General features: G+C 37.3%; 1 protein-coding gene across 1 annotated transcript in view; it reads right to left on the reverse strand.

Moving 5' to 3' along the window:
- Positions 1 to 21,825, reverse strand: part of zdhhc14 (zinc finger DHHC-type palmitoyltransferase 14) — a 36,059-nt gene that overhangs the window by 10,987 nt on the left and 3,247 nt on the right. Inside the window, exons 2-5 of the mRNA XM_036582146.1 lie at positions 11,507 to 11,667; positions 6,830 to 6,985; positions 6,280 to 6,417; positions 1,760 to 1,808 (exon numbers count right to left, since the gene is read on the reverse strand). Coding sequence (XP_036438039.1) covers positions 1,760 to 1,808; positions 6,280 to 6,417; positions 6,830 to 6,985; positions 11,507 to 11,667 — 504 coding nt within the window. The remainder of the gene's footprint in view (positions 1 to 1,759; positions 1,809 to 6,279; positions 6,418 to 6,829; positions 6,986 to 11,506; positions 11,668 to 21,825) is intronic.

A 21,825-nucleotide genomic window follows, 5' to 3' on the forward strand; every position in this document is an offset into this window, starting at 1 on the left:
TCTCCTTTCTTTACACAAAAATGATCTTCATCAGTAGAACTGTACACAGCTGGAGGACTTAGCTAGTTGTTATTTTCTTTTTTATTGTGTTTTTGTAAAATTTTAGTCTCAGCCATAATATAATCAGTAGTTATGCACTTATGTGAGATATAGAAGACACGTCTTTAAACATTTTTATCTGATTTTATTCTCATTGAGATCAGACAATATCATACTTACTAATATGCTGTACTGTGCGAAAGGTTTACGCCTGAAAAAATTAAACAGATCTAAAAAGCTGTTTATCTGGGCAGTAGGTGTTTATTTGCTCTGAAAAAAAAAATAATCACAATAAATACAAATAACATTAAAACAACAAATATGGATGTATTGATGTCAATGTATTTGTTTAACCATTTCCTAACCTCTCCTCAAGGAAGCCCAGTGTCAATACTTCATTGGAATTTAACAAATCCATGTCATGCCTGATGACGTCCAGGAGAAAAACATTGTTCTTCAGACTAGCTTACAAGATATCAACTATTTTTTTCTAGACAGGAAATCTCCTGTTACACTATATGGCCAAAAGTATGTGGACACCCCTTCTAATTATGGAGTTCAGGAGTTTCTGCCACACTACCACATTACTAACAGGTGTATAAAATCAAGCAAATAGCCATGCAATCTCTAAAGACAAACACTAGCAGTAGAATGAGTTGTACTGAAGAGCTCAGTGACTTTAAATGTTGCACTACCTTATCACATGATGCCACCTTTGCCACAAGTCAGTTTGTGAAATTTCTGCCCTGCTACATCTGCCCCAGTCAAGTGTAAGTGCTGTTATAGTCGAATGGAAGCATCCTCTGATGCATCACTCACAACAAAGTTCCAGACTTCCTCTGGAAATATTTTGACTGAATGGGCACAAATTCCCGCAGACACACTCCAAAAACTTATGGAAAGCTTCCCAAAAGAGTGGAAGCTGTTATGGCATCAAGGGATAAGGGGCTGGCTCCATATTAACGTACATGGTTTTGGAATGGCATGTTCAATAGCTCATATAGGTGTGCTGTGTCACATACTTTTAGCCATATAGCGTACTTTTGATTGCATTAATGTCATAATCAGTGTATGTTTAATATTTTACTACAAAAACCACAAATATCCCACATTGTTTTTATGTATACAATTCCAGTTACTTTTGGTCCCAGTGATGATAATTTCTTTCCACTGTGTTCACTTTTTTGTGTGTATTTTAGCTAATAAAAATCCAAATTTGGCTCCAATATTCAAGTTTTTCTTCAGCTCAGAAACAGAGGATGTGCATGTGTTTACCTATGTGTTATCCTGTGTGTATCATTAGGCAGTAACTGAAGCCTGACAAGACAATAATTCACTGAAAGCAGCAGGCGGGCTTCGGCTAATGAACCCAGCCATCGCTCTCCACAGCAGGCGAAAATCGAGGGAGAACAGATGTCATATGCTATTGCAACTCTCTCACATTCAAATCCACTTTCATCTCTGCATTAAAGCGGCCTCGTGTAACACCACATTCCTTTATCATTTCAAAGAGAGAGAGAGACAGAGAGAGAGAGAGATAGGGAGAGTGAGCGGGAGAGTGGGCGTTCAGCCACGTTATTACTTCTCTCAAACCTACTCAGAGATGCTACTCTTTGTCACTGGGTTTTGGGGGTGTGAAAGCCAGAAATAGACCGTTAGCATGGCGCGTTCTCACTCGCTCTCTCTTTTTCACAAACGCTGAGCTGCTGTAGAAGGATATCTGGCCGGACTGTCTTTCAGGGCACTCAGGAATCCGGTCCGGTTGGATCCTAAAGAAATTGCATGGGTTACATAATGAACTGAAACTGTGCAGACTCCAAAGAGACAGGAGCACAATGAATTTATCCTTCGAAATGACACTAGGGCCCATTTTTCACCCTTATTATTACAATGTTTCTGTGGCTCCTTGTACTAAGAACAGTCATAATTACATATTTCATAACCATTTTATAACCTCTTTTTATCCCTTAGAATTGGGCCCAATCCCATTTCTTATTTTTCCCCCTACTCCTTGTATTCATGTGTCAACTTGCCCCTTGGAACTGAATTACAAGGGGTAGTGCTTGAAATCTTCTCGTACAAAATGGGACCCTCAAATAAAACAGAACATTGCTTCATTAACAGTCTACTAACAGTGCTCTGTAGGCGACCCTGCCAGTCTGCAGTGATAGCAGAGGAGGGTAAAGTTCAGCAACCTCACTGCTGAGCTTTAGTTAGTTTAATGCTTTTAAGGGGGGGTAATTATTTATTATCGCCCACCCCTAATTCTTTGGTGATATGAAGTTGAAGTCAGATATTCACCAGCTTCTTGTTCACATTTCCTGTTCCATCAGATGGTGCAGCAGTTACATCTTGGCACCTCAGGCGTCAGCACTGCTGGACTATTTAAGGTGGAACAGGAAATTAAGCTAGCTAGCTACCGAGACATTCTTTGGTCATTTGCACAGCCATCTTGCTGTTTTTTCTTTTTTCTCATAGCACTGTTTGGAGTGTGTCTCTGAAAAACCTCTGTTTGGAGGGACACTTCACCCTACCCCTCTATCCCAAGAAAAATCGGGACACCCTACTCCTAGGAGTGAATGCGCAAAATGGAGGGGTAAGGGCTAAGCGGTAGGGACAAGGGGTGAAATGAGATTTGGCTTTAAACAGGCTGTTTTTTGTTGCTGTGCCTTTAAGACTGATATATCTAGAAATCCTCTGTTCTGATTGGCTGCCTTGTGTCATGCCTTGCCTGAACAAGAACACAGGCTGAAATGCTCAGTGATGCTCCTTATCACGTGGGTAGTCATATGTGTCTTTGTCTCAGTGCACTCAAAATGAGCTGCTTCTTGCGGCTTAGTTTTGTATACGGTTGTGTGCAAAAGTTTTGGCGTCCCCGGTCAACATGTTATGTGTTTTGTTGATTTTTAAAGTGAATATAAGTTAATGCATCCTCTACGGAGAACACACTTCTGCACACTTTAATGCACAAATTGAGTTTATTCACTGAATTTCACATAAAATATATCTAAAAAAAAAACATGAAACATAAAATATGGCCATCACAAAAGCTACAGCACATATGTTGTCCATTTCATATTTTCCAAGTAAAAAAATAGAAAATTGTTAAGTAACATTTGCAAAAAAATCTCATATTTAAGTTTGTTCACTGTAAATGATGTTTCAACAAAATCTAATTTGACCAGGTGTGTTAAAATTTTGCATAGTGTGTATAGACTGTATGCACTGGGGAGTGAATGGTATGTTTCTGTATACTAGAGTGCTTTCTTGGACATGGATTAAACCTAGCTTTGGACTAAATGGTGATGCCAATGGTGTTTTCCAACATTAAAAATCCTATTTAGTCTTGGTTTATGCTCTGGATCTGGGAAACCAGCCATTAGTTAATTATCAAAGCTAATACTAATCCAGCTAATCAAAACAGCAGGTGGTTTCCACTAATCTGTTGGCCACTGGCAGGACTGCATACACAACACAGTTAAGAATGAACCATGATTTACTAGCCACAGCTGCTACGTGAGCTGTGGTTTGTAATCTTTAGAACGCTAACCTTGTTGACCATGAATAATGAACCTTGCTGTGGAGAAAAAGGTAAAAATCCAGCATGGGAATCATGATATGAATGAACCAAAAGAAATGGCCCAAAATGACTTGCAAAAAAAGTCTGGTTCAACAGTGATATTCTGTATTCTTTGGTGCAGCACTGTATCTTTCAGTCTCATCAGCTTGAGAGAATTCCTAATATTATATTGATTTCTTGTTTTCATTCATCAATGTTCTCTTACTACACAAATACAACATACAGCCATGGGGAATCCCTGTCGTGTCAACCAATCGTGACTGCTAGTCTAGCCACCGACCTATAGATTAATAATAATAATAATAATAATAATAATAATCTAACCAAGCTATCATGAGTGAAACTATCACCTCAGCTGGCAGATGTACATGCAAATTCTGAGACTGCATCGGTCACCATTTCCTGGAGGGTTTGTTTGGTGCTATGGCATGATGAATCCTGAAGAACCTGTGATTCAACTGCACTGATTTTGGTATGTTAGAATCCATTATTATCATTTAGAACAATGTAAAAAAAAACTATGCAGTATTTTTTTTTCTGGTTACAATAAAATTTTCTGACTATATTCAGTTGTAAAAAAAAATGTTGTCTGTATTCCACAACTGTCTAAAAAGTTCCTTAAATTTGTGTATTTATTACATATCATGCAGTTTTTTGAAATAAAAGAGTTTGATGCAGTATGTAAATATTGTGGGAGGTTTCAAATTGTACTATTAACTCCTCAGTCCATACAGTCAATATATGGACACTAAAATGCAACTATGTCCTGATTTAAACTCACTGTTTTTGTTTAGTCACGAAAACCAATATATTGACATATATCCACCTTTTCAGTCCACAGCAATTTAGCCCCTCACATTTATGCTTAAGTTATATGGAGTTTTTCAACCTGGATTGCTTTTTGAACAAGGAAGCCAATCAGAAATTAGCTCCTTAACATATATCAGCCTTAAAAACACAGTAACAGAAAGAGCCTGTTTAACTCTAAGGGTTAAAGAGAGGTGGGAAAATGGTCATGTAAAAACAAATGACTGTTTTTGATACATAAAGCCAAACAAACGTTATAGATGGATGTCAGGGAAAAAACTCAAATGCAAGCGAAATGTGGTATATGGTTCATTTAAAGTAATTCTGAATCGTACCAACTAAATCATACCGTCTAATTACATCAAATCACTGTGAAATCTGAGATTTTATTGTGCTTTGACTAATTTCAGAAAGATTCATGATCAGATTGAATTGTTGTGAGGTCAGAGATTCATACTCCTACTGCCTGGCACTCTCTGAGACAGGAACAGCCCTGTCAGCAGCCCGCAGGCATCGCTATTGACCAGGAGCCAGAGGGGGGGTGCTAATTGATGGAAAGAGGCCGTCCATCCATTTTCACTGAACAAGAAACTGTAAGAGCCTTTTGGTGCAAATATGAGCACAATGCAGTCCACAATTCTTTGGACCATGACAAGTTTTCTTTATTTGGCTCTGCATTCCAGCACACTGGATTTGAAATCAAGTCATGACTATGAGCTTATAGTGCAGAATGTGGAAGCTTTAAAGGAAAACTCCACCAATTTTTCCATTCTACAGAAACTTACAGAGTCAGAATTGTTCACAGTGATGGTGATAGGTGGTAATATGATAGTTCTAAGGTAAAGTTTTGGCCTATTTCTTTATTCATTAATGGCAGAGAGATACATGCAGAGTGTTGGAATACAATATAGTCCCTCCCAAAAAAGGATTTTTCAGATTCACCACTTTTTAACATAATCAGCATTACACATAAACGTTCAGAAGACACATGTAGGTTCACTGATTGTTTTAGATAGTAAAAAAAAGTGGCTATATTTGCATTGTAGACATGTGTGACCCCAGTTGCGAATGAGTCGGTAAGTTTCTCTACAATTAACCACTTCACATCAAACCATTCAGAATCATTTCATTCTCAATGACTGAATTATGTAACATTTTTTCAAAAATCTGTGGAATTCCTCATTGATTTGAGGTTGTTTTCGCCTACTTTACAGACCAAAGAGACAGATAATAGACAGTGATAGGTTTATTATCACAGAATAGACAGGTTTGTTCCTAAATATCTGCAGTAAGAGTGTGTGCAGTAAGTGATAGTTAATGAGTTGAGCTCTAATCAGATCCACCTGATTCCTCCATTCAGATTCTCCTGAATGTTCATAAACTCAGTCAGGTGGGTTACATTAGGACAGTGGAAAAAATTAATGTAAGAGGCTGTTTTCAACAAAGAGAGCGAAGAAGACCTTTTCATAGAATATGCTAAAGTAAGCCTAGCACTGCAACACCAATGGAAGTTACTGCTTTGTGAAAACCAGATGTCAGTAAACGTGTTGTTGTTAAAGTGACCTACTTGTAAAATATTTCTGGGAATTTCAAAAATCTCTGCTTATTGCAAATGAAATGTAGTACAGAGCTAAAAAAGTGAAACTAGCCTTTAAGACTGTGATGACCTCAGTGGAGAGCGGCGTATGACGTTTCAGGGTAATTTTAACTACAATAAAAGCACACAGGCTGAGGTCCTGAGCTTTAGTTTAACCTGTTGAGGGTGCGAATAAAACATCAGCACTTGAGCTGAGAATCGTGGAGAGCTGAATAAGAGCAGGACTGTGTGTGTGTGGGTGGTTAGCGTTACTCACTCAGGATGACGTGGGTGATGACAAAAGCGAAGATGAAGATGGTGAGGAAGGAGAGGGAGAGGATGAACAGGTAGAAGAAGCGGTAGTTTCGCTTTCCAACGCAGTTACCCACCCAGGGGCAGTGGTGGTCAAAACGGTCTGGTGAAAAAGAAAAAGGACACATTTGTTTTTATACAATGTCAGACCACAGAGCAGATGGCACATATAAATCTGATCAGGTTACTACAATACTTGTAGGATCTTTGTACAAAAAGCATGATGATTCTGTAAAATATAAATGTATAAAAAGTAAAAATGACATAAATATATTTTTTATTTCACAGAAAACATCAGGACGTCTCTGAATGCCTAGAAAGCCCTGAGGGTTTTCTTATTGTTGTGTATGTGTACGTAACTACTATATCTATACTATATCTAACAATATGCCCCATATGTATTATATGAAAGTACCTATATGTAATAACAATATGTCCCATTTGTATTATGTACATATGAACAATACGTTTCTAGCCCTAAAATGCAAAGCAACCCTAATCACTGTCTCACTCACCCACACAGTTGTCACACAGGCTGCAGTGCGATGCCCGAGGCGGTCTGAAGATTTTGCAGGTGAAGCAGTACTTCAGCTTGACTGTCTGACCGTTGATGAGCACCTCTCTGGTCCTGGGAGGAGGCCGATAGCCTGGACCACTTGCTCCATTAGCATCTGTGAGCCATGCACACAGCACAGTGAAAAGTACACATTCTAAATTTTTCATGTATTTTATTTTTATCCCCAAAGTCAACTTATAACATTTGCATGCTTTTATCTACCAAAAGCAGTTCCATTCTTACATGATCAACCTTTCCATCTTCCCTTTATTCCCTAAATTTAAACAGGCTGGTTTTTGTGACTGTGGCTCTAAGACTGATGTATGTAAATGACATCTAATCCGATTGGCTGCCTCATATTCAAAAAGCAGTACAGGATAAAAGGTGCAGTAACAACATTCCTTATCACTTCAGTGTGAATGGGCAGCTGAACTGCTGCAAACTAGGTGGTCATAGGTCATGTGTAAATGTGTTAATAGTTGTGACATCACAACCATAATGATTTCAGAGCAGCTTTCAAATATGGACCGTTTTTGACTCGCATGAATGGTGCATTTTGAAACCGTGTTAACAAAGCTAATCAAACTGTTTAAAAAAAAAAAATCAATGGAAATTTAGTCTTCCGTAATATGGGCCCTTTAAGAAAGCAGTGTAGCAGGTGTTGATAATTAACAAATGAGTTGAATCAGTTGTGTTAAAGCTATAAAAACAACTGTGCTTTTGGCCCTCAAGGGCTGGAGTTTGACTCCCATTTAGCTGGGTTAAGACGCACTCCACTTCTATGTGTTTTTCCCGGATACAAAAACAGCAGACTGTGCACTTTTGTGGAGCTCTATGGCTGTTTCAGCAGGAAAAAAGCCCTGGGGCACAGCGACAGTGTTTACCAGGCTTCAGATTATTCACCTGAGCTGCAGGACCGTTAAGACTTGTTTTCCTTCAAGCTCCTGCATCCAAACAACCAGAGCCAAGCACAGTTCACTGTTGGAAATGAGGATTAGTATCATTGAGGGCTGTAACAATGATTTGTTTTGATCTTGATAATTCATTTCTACATGACCATTTTCCAAGGTAAATAGGTTGTTTTTGTCCTTGTGCCTTTAAGACTGATATGTAAACGAGCTCTGTTATGATTGGCTGTCCTGTATTGTGCCTCATTCAAAATCTGGGCTAAAACTCCTTATAACTTCAGTAAGAATAGGTGGGGCTAAACTGTGGTATGCTAAATATGAGAATATGTAACCAGGATGTTTTTCATGACATAACAAAAAACATGAATTCAAAATGGCTTATTTGCCACAGATGGACTGCACGGTTTTCACACTATATCAAACTCTTTTATCACTGAAAAAGTGAGGAAAATTCATTTTTTGATGATCCTTTTTTTAGGGTTTTCGATACAGTTTTCTCTCCAAGTTCAGTCATATTCAATTTCACCTGCTAGGTCTCTCTATATCTCGCTATTATTTAGTTTCACATTTGCAAATAGCCTGAGAACTTATTTTTGGCAAAAAAGTGAGTACATACTTTCCCAGAGCTAGCTGTTCAGCTTCTATATGGGTGCAACAGGTCAAACAAATCAGACAGCTGACCCTTCTCTAAGTCCTGTCACTTCCTTGGTTACTGTTGCTATGTTTGACAAGCTACTAAGCATGCTATGTCATCTATAGCATTGAAAGCTCCACACTTGAAGATTCAGCCCATGAAATTCATAGTACTTTGGATAAATACATCTAAAACAAGGACAAACTAAGACAAAAAGTTCTACAGTTTGCGTTTGAAAGCCACATGCAAAAATGTTTTTCAATCTATTATTATTATTATTATTTTCATTATAAAAAAGAAAGGGCATGTATGTCTTTGCTTAGCATTGCTTGCTCTTTTTTATTCAGTATGCCCAGAATAAACCTACAAAAAAGCACATATTATATTGAATATTATTAGAATCGATTATAATCAGTCATATTCTTCCAAAATCAGTTGTATCATGAAGTGTCAATGATATTTTACACCTCTGCTATGACTACATTATGACTAAGCAGAAAAGCTATAAGAAAAAAAACTGCACAGTGTCTGGGTTAGCTGGCTGCCTGAGGTGTAGCTGTCTTTGCTAATGTCTGTACAACCAGACATTTAGGTTAAATATTAGGCTTTAAAAAAGTGGAAAAAAAAATCTAGAGACTGAGCACTTCATTTTCTGCTCTAAGTATGAATATTTAACAGGTTTTTTCCATTTTAAACACCGACAGGAGAAGCAGGCAAGGGCATGTATTATGCATATCCCGAGAGAGGAGGAGATAATGGCAAATCCTCTCACTCTAAATCCTAACACACCCCGGAGTCTCTCTACATCAGTCAACAGAGCTTCAAGTCTCGGGAAGCTGAAGAGAGAAGGCCGAAAGGGCTTTGTTCTCCCACAGTTCATATCTAACGTTTTGTGCAAAAATACTGGCACGATACAAGACACAATGAGACATCTGTGACGCAGAGTAGTAGATGTGTGGATTGGCAGGAAACATCAAGTAACCTCATGGAACTGATCAAATTAAAGAGATAGTTTGGCAAAATATAAATGTAGTCAGTCAGCTGAGACGTGTACAGTGTCTGAAGTTCGCTTCTTTAGCTTTGCACTGGAGCTACATGGCTAATGCTGCTAACAGAGAATGGAAGCTTATACCACACCAGTTAGCTTTAGCATGACTGCTGAGTTTGATTAAGGCTTGTAACTCAAATTTCCAACCTCCAACAAGGAAAAACCAAAAAATGTCCCATTAACTGGGAATTCTACTCAGAAAGTCGGGAAGGCATCTCACATGGTCCACAGTAATAAAGCACCACTTCACTACTTTTTAGGAGCATTCCGGCCTAAGACTAGCATAAGACTAGCACTAACATTTGTCTTCTCATCCATCACTGTTCTCTTACAACAATACCCAACATTACACAAACTACATCACACAATCACTGGGAATCCCTACAGCACTCAACAAATGCTGAATGCTAGTCACTGAGAGGCTAATTAATACATCTATGATGCTAGCTAGCATGAGTGATGCAGCACTAGCCTCAACTGGTTGTCAAACTGTTTGTCTTTGTTAAAAGAATAATTCAGCCACGCTGAATAATTTGTAGTCTTTCAAAATGTACTTCCCCTTTCAGAACAGACAGATGGAAGTGTCTAAATGAGATTATAGTAGTATCTTTCGGTCAGTCAGCATACAGAAACAGTAGTTACTCATCTATAAACGTGCAATTGTGTGCAATCTGTGGTTGAGCATTTTGTAACATGGGTTGTGACCGGGTTAACTTCATGATTGTGAGTGAGTTAAAAGAGTATTCAAAGTGAACTCAGTCAACTTTTGGGCAAGGACGTGTCATCTGAGGATATGAGTGGATTATCTACTATTGTTTTGATAACTTCATCAGTATAATGTTGATTTTGCATTCAGACCTAAACATTGAGCCAGGCTTTCTTTATTAGCCTATCCACATGATGCGAAAATGCAAAAAATGTACAAAAAACATGAAAGAAATTGAAAAATTTGAAATGCCCATTAAAGGAAAATAATGTTATTTTGATATTATTGTGACTTTGACAAAAAGAAAGTACAGGAAATGTTAGTTTGTTCATGTGTCCATTTAGCCCACATAGTGTGAGCTTTTGGATGTTAAATGGCTATTAAAAATCAGCCAAAAAAAGGTCAATCCGCCAATTTTGCTGTAAAGAAATTACAATCCTCAAAAATGAATGATCGGTGCATCCCTAGAAAATACATCATGAACTTTTATCACTTCATGTTTTCCATGTTTTCCAGGTGTCCATATTTTTTCCTACTTTGTAGCTCGTAGGTTGAAAAATATTTAATAATTCCGAGCTCTGACTTCTCGTTACTGAATTAAGTTGAACGCAGCATATATCACACACTTGCCTCAAACTGTTTTGAGTTGTTAAGTAATCTCTAACAGACTTGCTTATACGGTATGGCATACAGCTAAAAACAGCTATGTAATGGTTTTCAGTCTGAATTTTGTCTGTACGTTTGTCCGTTTCACAGTTTGCATGATGTGGGGTATAGGCTTCTACTACGTTTCAGCTGTATTAATCTTGTAGCTCCTGAGCAAAACTAAAGAAACAAACTTTAAACTCAAACATGTCTTTGGCTGACTGGCTTTCTTTTGGGGTAATGGGGGAAATTGTGGACATTTTTTTAACCCACTCTGTCTCCCATTGTCCACCGCACTTAATGTAATTAATGTAAGTGCAGCTAATCTTTTTATATTCCTATTTGTAAACAACCAGCCAAACAAACAAATAACCAAGCACCAATAGGGCACTGGTGGAGTAAAATATTGGAATGGTGATCCATAACCATACAGTTACCACTGCAACTGTTTTTGTGATGTGCTGCTACCCCACAATCTCAAGCATATCACTATCAGCCTAACCAAAGGTCAGAGTAATTTATGCTATATCTGTCATTACTACTGTTATTTTTATAATAGTTCATTGTTCCCTGTGTGTTGACTGTATATTTAAGAAAATACAATAAAAACAACTGCATTTAATAAGTAAGCTCAAATAAGTAAGTAAGTAAGTAAACAAACATGAAGTGGGTGGTGTTCAGCAGTCTTGGCCTACCTATTTGTCTCTCCACATCGGCTGCCTCGTCTGGAGTGGCCCTGGGCAGCACGCCTGGGTCACTGAAACTGGCCCGGAGGAGCATGCCCATAACGAAGAAGAACAGCACTCCACCGATGGCTGGAATGGCAGGGGTCAGGTTGGATGCCAGGAACGGGCAGCTCAAATAAACACAGAGATTCAAGACAGAGAATTAATTAGAGTATCAAGACATCAGATTGCAGCGGTGTCAAAATGCATCGCTGTGTCTTGACATTTCAGTCTGAAGATGGAGCTTAAAATGCATTGATTTTAATATTGATTTTGATGGTGTATTTTTCTATTGCCTACTACTGTGTAAATAGTTCCTGTTGTAACATTTCTGTATTTGGTTTATATAAAAAAATCATTCTGAATAGTACCAAAATATAATAATAAAAATAATAATAATAATACATTTTATTTGAGGGTGCCTTTCAAGAAATCCAAGGTCAACTTACAATAAAACAAAATGACAAACAATTCAAAACAAATAAGGTTATCTAACAGAATATGCCATCTTGACCAGACATGTTTTAAGATGAGATTTAAACAGCACAGTAGAGTCTAAGTGATGAATATATGGAGGGAGAGAGTTTCAGAGTCTGTGCGCAGCACAACTAAAGGCCCTAGCATCCATAGTACAAACACGATAGGGTGGAACCGACAGCAGGCCGGCAGCAGATGACCTTAAGATGCAGGGAGGGGTATAGCACTGAAGGAGATTGGTGAGGTAGAAAGGAGCCAAGTTGTGTAGAGCTTTAAGTGTAAGCAACAAAATTTTGAAATGAATCCAGTATTGTGCAGGACGCTAGCTGAGTTGAAGGGGTACAGGGTAATATGTTCAGTAGGCTTTCAGTTTGGCTGAATAAGAATTTCTGTGCTGTGCTGAGAGAGGGCTGGGCATCTTGCAGTATTGCAGAGAAAAAAATGGCAATCCAGGATGTATTAATAATATGTTTGTTTGAAAGTGAGCTTATTGTCCAGGATGACACCATGGCTCTCTAACTTCGGAGGAAAGGGGTACTGAGCAGCTATCAAAACATAAATTAAAACTACATACTGTAGATAGTGTGGACTTGGAACCAATGAGAAAAGCCTCACTTTTATTATCATTTAATTTGAGAACACTGGCAGTGTTTGGCTTTGTGGAAAGGTAAAGCTGGGTGTCATCAGCGTAGCAATGAAATTGGACTTCATGGTGATGGAGGATCTTATCCAATAATAAGATACATATAATGAACAGCACTCGGCCCAGTACTGAGCCCTGGGGAACACCGTGTGTAACTGCAGAATACTCTGACCTAAAATTTCCCAACTGCACAAACCACTGTCGGTTGTCAAGATACAAAGCACACCAGCTTTGGGCGACAGGAGCAACTCTGATGCCAGCCAAACATTCCTATGGTAAGGTCAAGGAAACATGAGGACAGACAATAGGCCAGAGTCTGCAGCACAAAGGATTTGTTCTAATCAAATCATGATGAAATTTGAGACTTCAGGATGCATTAAATTCCTAAAGAATCATCGTCAAAAAGTTTGTGGTAAGGTCAGGGATTTGCTCTCTTTCTAGACTGTGCTATAATGAAAAAATGAACCTTTTTTTCAGCATAACAGAAGAACACATCATTATATAGGGGAGGGGTGACAGACTAATGTTAAAATGTAATATGAATCTTTTATGTACATAAATAGGTTTAAGTATGCTTTTGGTTTATCTCGTTTTCCCAAAGCAACGTCATGTACAAATTTTTGACAGCAATAGAGAAAGAAATTTCTCAACATTCACTCCGAAGACTGTTTTGTAACTTTTTTCACCTGATTTTTTTTATTATTAAGGTTGTGTCTATAAGTCACACCATACATTTCAAAATAATTTTAATCTCCATTTGGGTGGCTGTAATATTGCAATGTTTTAAAGCACGTAAATAATTCTCAGTGAGAGCTAGCTAGGCTAAAGTGTCCTCCACACAGCAGGGTTAGTTTAACACAGTGTTACATCTAAGCCTCCTTAATTAAACACTGAGAGAACTCCATACCCTTTACATTCTAGACAGTAGAAGTTTTATGTAATTCAGAATTAGAATGAATTAAAGATCAAATATAATTCAATTTAATCAAGCAGTCATTTGCTGTTCTACTGTATGGTCAAAAATACATTTTGGGGTTAACACAGTGGGAAGCATGCTGTCCCAACATTTTTAAACAAACCAAATTTAGAATATATATATATATATATATATATATGTGTGTGTATAAAACCACGAGGTTAATTGGTTGAAGCATTAAATATCTTGTCTTTGTACTGTTTTCAACTGAATAAAGGTCAAAAAGGATTTATTGCTGTCTATTTATATTTTACCTACTGTCCCGGTGTTTTTGGAACAGGGTTTGTAGAATTGTATTGAGTTAACTGTGTTTATTACATTTTAACAGACAATTTAGCAACAGGCCCCTCAGTCTGTTACAGTTAATAAGTTGCAACACTCGCAGTCGCATCACTTTCAGCTTCTTGTTTGTAGATGGAGGTACAGGAAATAAAGTTCACATTTTCATTTATAGCAGAGATGTGTAGGCAGTCTGGATTAAAAAAATATTATTCTTGCTCAAAAACTTTTTAAAAATGATTTAACAAAACCCAAAATATGTTACATTGTGCCCTTCTCTCCCACACTGCATTCATAAACCTTTCCTGGACCTGCTGAAATGTGTCTCGTTTCTCCATAATCCCCTCCCTACAGCCTCCTGTAACACGGGACTAGGAACATAACTCTGTCAGTTAATAATAGTCTTTTGTTTTCTATATTTATCATGACGTTTGATATTTTTTTACCTACAGGCAGATGATGAAATAATGGAAACACAACAAGCAATAGGAGAACAGCAATAAGCAGCCGTGCTGCCATCTGCACATGTTGAACAATGAGAAATTGGGCCATTTAAAAAAATAGGTCCACTGTCATGTTGAATAGCTGGTATAAGCAGTGTGGGTTGGAGGTTTCAGGCATGTTCTAAAGAAACATGAGCCTCTCCGACTTTAAAGGATAAAAGACAATGAAAATGTTCTACACATTCTAATGCATTTTTAAAACTGCATTTGGTTATAGTTTTCATGAAATAAAAACAGTATCACAAATGTCTTAGTGGATTTATCAGAAAGTGTGACGGCTGTGCGTAAAGTGACTTCTAAGGTATTTTTAAGTGAGGGGGTTTTTCAGGATCTCTCATGATCTGTTCATCTGATGTTCTGGCATCAACTTCAGCTTTTGCACTTTAAAAGGCCGAATTGTGTTTTGTCAGATGTCAGAACACTATTTAAAAGTTCATTCAGAAGTTTGAAATCATTTGTTATTTTCTTATTTTTATGATAAATAATGCACTATAATTATCTATCTACATTATTTTGTCAAGTTATCCACCTTGAGATTTAATCTTCAGTTTCAAAATATGATGAGTTACTGACATAAATTTAAACAGTCACATGCAAAAGTTTGGTCAAATAATGTGTATTTTGATTTTGTAAGTGGAAGTAAGTTCACACATCCTCAACACACCACTGCACAGTTTAATGCACAATTACTGTTTATTTATTTATTGAATTTTAACATATTGGAAACAATAAAAAACAATAAAATGTGGCTTATGCAAAAGCTATGGCATATTTTATTTCAATATGTTAAACCTCACAAATAAATAGAAATTGTGCATTATAATGTGTAGAAAAATACCATGTTTAAGTGTGTTCTCTGTAATGGATGTTTTAACTTATTTTCACCTAGAAAATCAACAAAACGTCATCTCATCTCAAATTGTCAAATCTATTTGGTGACCTGCTTGTGGAATCACTCTGGTGTTTGCCAGCTGAATGAGCTAGTCCAAGGTTTATCATTTGTATTCCACTTTTTCATAATTACCCTGTTCATATCTTGTGTGACACAGCAAAATTAATAAAGGTGAATGCTGAGTGTGATTAAAGTGAACGCTGTCTGTTTGGTAGTGTTGTCAAGACCAATAGAGGTGAGTCTGAGCTGGACACAATGGTCTGACTGACCGATACCTTCCTAAGTTTTTCTTAAATTAGTTCTTAAGAAAGGTCCTAAGATATACATACATATATATATATATATATATATATATATATATATATATATATATATATATATATATATATATACAACTTAGCAAGGTAACTTTTGGAAGCAGTTGATGGCGACATTCTTCTCTGTCCTTTCTTTTCTAAAACTTACTCAGAATCACCACTTAAAGTCAACTACAAACCAAAACCAAACAACACACATTTGTATTGCTAAATGTATAGTCATAATTATATTCCAGTCTGGCCTCAGTGGATGTTTGAGTTTTGGAACCAATGAATATCAACAAACAACTAATACCCAGCTAAGCCATCATGGAAAGATCAGCCAGTAGTGTATGCAGTACTCTAGTCTCGGTTTCAAGACCATAAATTAACAGTTCTGACTCAGTCTTGACATCATTTTGACTCTGTCTTGTCTCGGGCTAAGATGGACTTCAGGAGGCCAGCTGAGTGTGATGCCTCCATCTGAGGGAACTGGAAACCGAACTCTTAGTGTTGAATATCAACAGAATCTTCAAACAGTGAAACAGTTCTTTCTCTACATGTTTCAATAAAATCTGTTCACTGCAGGTTGAGGATCTAACTGATCTTTCCATGATGGACTAACTGGGTATTATTTATTTTGTGATGTTTGTTGGTTCCAAAACTCAAAGGGCAGATCAGAATGTTATTATTAGTATGATTTCATTTAATAATAAAATGGATGAGTGTTCTTTGGTTTATATTCAGTTGACTTCAGATGGTGATTCTGAAAATGTTTTAGAGAAGAATGGTCGGAAAATAACTTCACCATCATCTGCTTACAAAGTTACAATGCAAAGTTGAACTAAGACAATAATGTAATAATTAATAAATAATACTATGATAAAATTACGTAATATTATGTAATGATACACATGACAAAATATACTAAAGAAACATGGTATCATTTAAATATGAAAATATATTATACATTATTTTTGTAGAATCAATGAATACAAATGAAGTTTTGTTTTTTTTTCTCTTTCTTCTTTTTATTTTAATATGCTGAAAAAATTCTTAATCTGGTCTTGGTCTTGTGTAGGTCTCAGCCACAATGCAGACTCAGTGTGTCCAGGTCTTGGACTCGTCTCTAGTCTTGACTACAGCACTATCAATTAGATCCTCAACCAGCAGTGAACATATTTTATCAAAACATTTAGAAAAAGGACTTTTATTCTGTTTAAAGCTTTTGAATATATTTAATAATGTTTGAAAAAACTTCAGTTTCCTGTTTCCTCAGACGGAGACATCACATTTGGTTGGTCTCAAGAACAATTCCGAGTCCACCTTGATGTCGAGACCAAGCAAAAACCAAGTCCAGATGATGTCTGGACTGAGACAAGGCACCACAACACTACCGTCCGGACTCTAAGCTGTGCAGATTTGTAATATACAGTATGTGCTCTGACCGCTGTTCTGCTTTATTACCTGACAGAGCTTTAAGAACTGACTCCAAACCAAACAGGCAGATTCCATCAGCCAGGATTTTAGAGAGGATCACCACCTCCCTGGAGACCTTTTAAAGACGCCTAGTTGTGTCTGCTGCAGCTTGTGGTGCACATTATTGTTGGCTTTGCGCCTGAAAGGATTACATTTTGAACGTCCTTCGAGCTAGTGGTTTTGAGGACAGGCGAGTGCAGTGGCCTCAGCGGACTCCGGACATGCAAAGTCCTTCCTTCTGGCTGCTGTTTCATTCTCCTTTGCTTTCATTTCACAGCATCTTTGCTGAACATGCACATGGGAGTTGACACAAAACATCACACAAGGACACGTTTTGAGGCGACTCCGACGCAAAACAAGACCCGTCCTTGAGTGCCAATCTGGGTAAACAGGACTGAAAGGGAGGATCCCACAGACACCAGACCACAGAGGCCAAACTGAAGTGACATAAAAGGACCTGACCGATATAAGGAATGTCACCAATATAGATTTTAAAGAGCTAAAAATTCAGAGAGCTGATAATACTGGCTGATTGTAATACATATAATTATATATATAAAAATATATATATATATATATTGGTTTTTTTGTTTGTTTGTTTGTTTTTTTTAATACAATTAAATGTATTACAATCAGCCAGTATTATCAGCTCTCTGAATTTTTAGCTATGTATATATATATATATATATATATATATATATATATATATATATATATATATATATATTTATTTATTTATTTATTTATTTTTTTTTCAGGTCAGATTCAAGATTTTTTCAGAATTCCATCCAAGACTTCCTTGCTGATGTACTGAACAGGAACAAAAAACAACTCCTAGGCAAATGAAATGAATTTTATTTAGATTGTGGCTGTCTAAAAAAAAATTGTCCTTTTTCTGGGATTTTTATTTTTCTACATAGTTTGAGCTCAACTGATAAATTCTGTAAAAAATGTCATGATTTAAAATTAAAATTAAAATGGATTCTATGTACAGTGTGTTTCATGCACTTGTTAAGGACAGTTTTAACCCCTTAAACTTCCAGGCTTATTCATTTTAACGCTTATTACTCAGTAAATATAGGGACTTTAGTGCAAACTGAGTCATTCTTAGGTTATAGGAGTGTGTAATAAAACATTGGGCCCACCTTTTGGCCCTGGTCATTTAAGGAGTTAAATAGTTCAGTTTTATTTGCACAGCACTGTATACAAAAGACACTGAACCAAAGCCGCATTTTTACAGAAACTTGGGTCCAGTCCCCTAAACCCTTCACTAAAGGTGACAAAAATTCTTCGAATCCGGACTTAAATCCAGTTTCCAGTCCTGGATTTCGGAATTGCTGGTCGGTATGACATCAGGTAGCCAATCAGTTACATTAACAGTTTATTTAACCACCACTAATGACAAAAAACAGGAACTCAGTTTCTAGTTAGACAGTTAGTTGTATAGATGATAATTACTAAGCTGACTCACTTCAGCGAACATTAGCGATCGGTAGCTAAATAACAGCTTATAATTTGAATAAGCCTATATTTTGAATTAGTTAGTCAGTTGGCAGTGTTACTACCTTTTCAACTCACCTTTTGCTACTATGATTTCTTACAAAATCATTTAAAATGTCTAAAGACAGACTTTTTAAATGCAAGATAGAAGACACAACACAATATTCAGCTTTTATCATGTCAGCTTTGCAGAGGAAATGCCTGCGTCCGCTGGTGTGAGGTGGTCCGTGTGGTATTTGAGGACAGAGGATGTGTGGGCCTCAGAGTTTCCACTGTCTACGCCCTCTGCCCCCGAACCCCCACCCCCCCCACATTCCATACCACAACTTTCCCGAACAGCGCAGCACTCTGGTGTTGCTGTTTCCAAGGTAACAGTTTCCTCTCCCACTTTCATGTGTGCTTTTGAACAGCCGACGTCTCCTAGGAAACGCGAGGACACACGGCGCATGGATAGATTTGCTGCCCCCGGCTGTGTCATGCTATTTTAAATGGTAATAAAAGTCATTAAAGTGGCTCTTCGTGCCATTAGAGCCAGCACTTAGATGCCGAGACATAGAAGCCTGTGGTGTTTGTGTTCAAAAGCAGCCGTGCAGGCTCTGCAAAGGTTTTAAATGGTTTTTGATGTCAGTGGTGAGCGCAAGTGTTTTCCAGAACTTTTTTGGGTTTGGATTTATAGTTTCGAATGAGCAAAAAGAGTCTGTTTTGCATATCAGCTGCATATTCATAGACAAAACAGGAACTGGGATATTAAATTCCACTTCCAGGCTGAGCGCTGTAGGACCAGCTGCAGCAGCTTTAGTCTCTGCTGCTCATCGCTGTATCGTTCTGTAGCTTTTTCAGGAGCTTTGAATGGAAAATGTTGCTTGTTGTGCTTATGCAATGAGGGCTGGCTGGTATATTGTTTGGTCTATGAAACTGGTAGATATTAAAGGAGACATGTTTTGCTCTTTTTTCAGTTAGTTCTCCATCCTCACTGAAAGACCACTGTGAAGAGCGTAAAACAAATAACACTTTAATTCAGTCTTTATATGACGTGTTGTACCCTGTCATTTACTGCTCTTTGAAGAACGTCATTTTCTTGGTGTTAATTTTGTATGCTAATGTCCACCATTCTCATTGGCTGTCTCAGTACAAGGGGCGTGGTAAGGGGTGTGGCCGCTGTGCTGTGTTGGCTCCTTTTTTGTTTACATGCTACAAATACAAACAAACACTGCAAGAGCTTACAGAGATTGCTGTTTTCAGGCTTATTGTGCTTAAAAAGTGAATCAAATGTATCTTAACCAACTCCAGAGGGACGCCAACAACTACATGATGATAAAAGTAGCCTTACTGTCGGTGTGGATCCATACAAACTCCCAAACAAGTGGAGTAAACCATCAAATATGCTAAAATGATGTCATCTTTCATTCACAAACTTTTTTTTCTAGCTGCTGTGTGGCTTAAATGCCAGTTCTTTTAGTAACTCAGAATTTTCACTGACTCACAATCACTTAAAGCCCTTTTACAGTTGGTTATACAAACAGTTATTCCATTAAGCCACTGCAGATTCAACTCAGTCACTGACACATTTCACTCAGCACACTGCCAGATGTAACTGTGGATGTTATAATAAGAAAGTTTCTCATATTTATGACATACTATTTCAAATAATATCTCATAATAATGACTGTTTTATAACATATTATTATTGGGATAGTGAGTCATAAGTATGAGATAGCAAGTCATAAGTATGAGATACTAAGTCATACATATAACTATAGTTTCTCATAATTATGACACTATATCATACTTATGACTTAGTATCTTATAATTATGACTTAGTATCTCACATTTGTGACTTACTATCTCACTTATCTCATAATTATGAGATAGTAAGTCATCTTACAATTATCTCATAATTATGACTTACTATCTCATACATATGATTTAGTATCCATATGAGATACTAAGTCATAAGTATGAGATAGTGAATCATAATTATGAGATAATGAGTTATAATGATTAGATGCTAACTCATAATTATGAGATATTAAGCCGAAATTATGAAACAGGATTTCATTATGATGATAACAGGTCATAGTTATGGGGAACTTTTTCATTATTATGACTTACTGAATGGTGTTTTTTCTGTGGTGTAACCAGGGTTCTATATTTAACTCAATATTTTACTCAGTAACTTGAATATTCCACTGTAGGTAGCCTTTTAGCAAGCACTGCTTGCCTAGTTAGCGAACTATAGACACATTTATAGAACTATAGACACACAATTACTACACATTACAATATTAAACCCTAAAAAATCCATCTTACATCACACCTGGCTGAAGAGACATTTTTATAGAAACAGATAAAAGCCAACTGTCACCTCAGCTAACATTATTAGCCTAGTCATAGTATAACTCACTTCACTTCGTACCTTTTAGCTGGAAAACAAGGTGTTTTAAAGAGAAAACTTTAGGTTTGCTGATCGGTAGTGGTAGCATCAATATAGACCTCACCATGAAGCTGAGATTTGCTTCTTATTTATCCGCTTATTCAGATTTTCCATTCCACATTAAATGGTGGAGCAGTTCCATTCTGGCACCTATGAGGCATCTGTGAGATTCCGGAGCTGATTCCAAACATGATAAGTCCACTAAATGATGTTGCAAGTTTTATTCCAATAAATTTCTATTATTAGATCTATGAAATTGAGCTTGAGCTTAATGTTCATGTGCGCTCTCCTTCTTATATGCTATTTAACTACAGCTGCTTCTTTTTCTTTCTTCTTCTCTGCTTTCCTTGATTTTGCTCTGATCTGGTAGTCATGTAGATCCACATATTGGTCAGCCCTTAAAGTGTATTTAGTGAGTCCATGGGCTTCAGATCAGCTACAATCAAGGAAGTCAGGCAGGAAAGGAGGATTCATTGAACTGTTTTGAACCAGCCTGGACTGACTAATCCTGTCATAATGGCGGACCACCCACAAGACACTGCATCATGACATCACATTCCCAAGCCCTATACAGACCATGGAAGTGTCCGAAATAGGACACAGTATATTCACCTGAATATACTGCATACTGCATGCTTTTATAGTAGTATACATTGTAGCACCTAGTATACAACAGAAGCCATGCGCTGTACTAGAGGCAAGAGGTGTGACTTGACTTCCAACATCTGGGACTGAGCCAGTCAGACCATCTCAAGACCCGCTCTATTTTGCTCAGCCCTCCAACCACTACTTAGCAACCATTACTAGCCA

This window comes from Colossoma macropomum, unplaced genomic scaffold (assembly GCF_904425465.1).
Source record: "Colossoma macropomum unplaced genomic scaffold, Colossoma_macropomum, whole genome shotgun sequence".
Taxonomy (NCBI): Eukaryota; Metazoa; Chordata; class Actinopteri; order Characiformes; family Serrasalmidae; genus Colossoma; species Colossoma macropomum.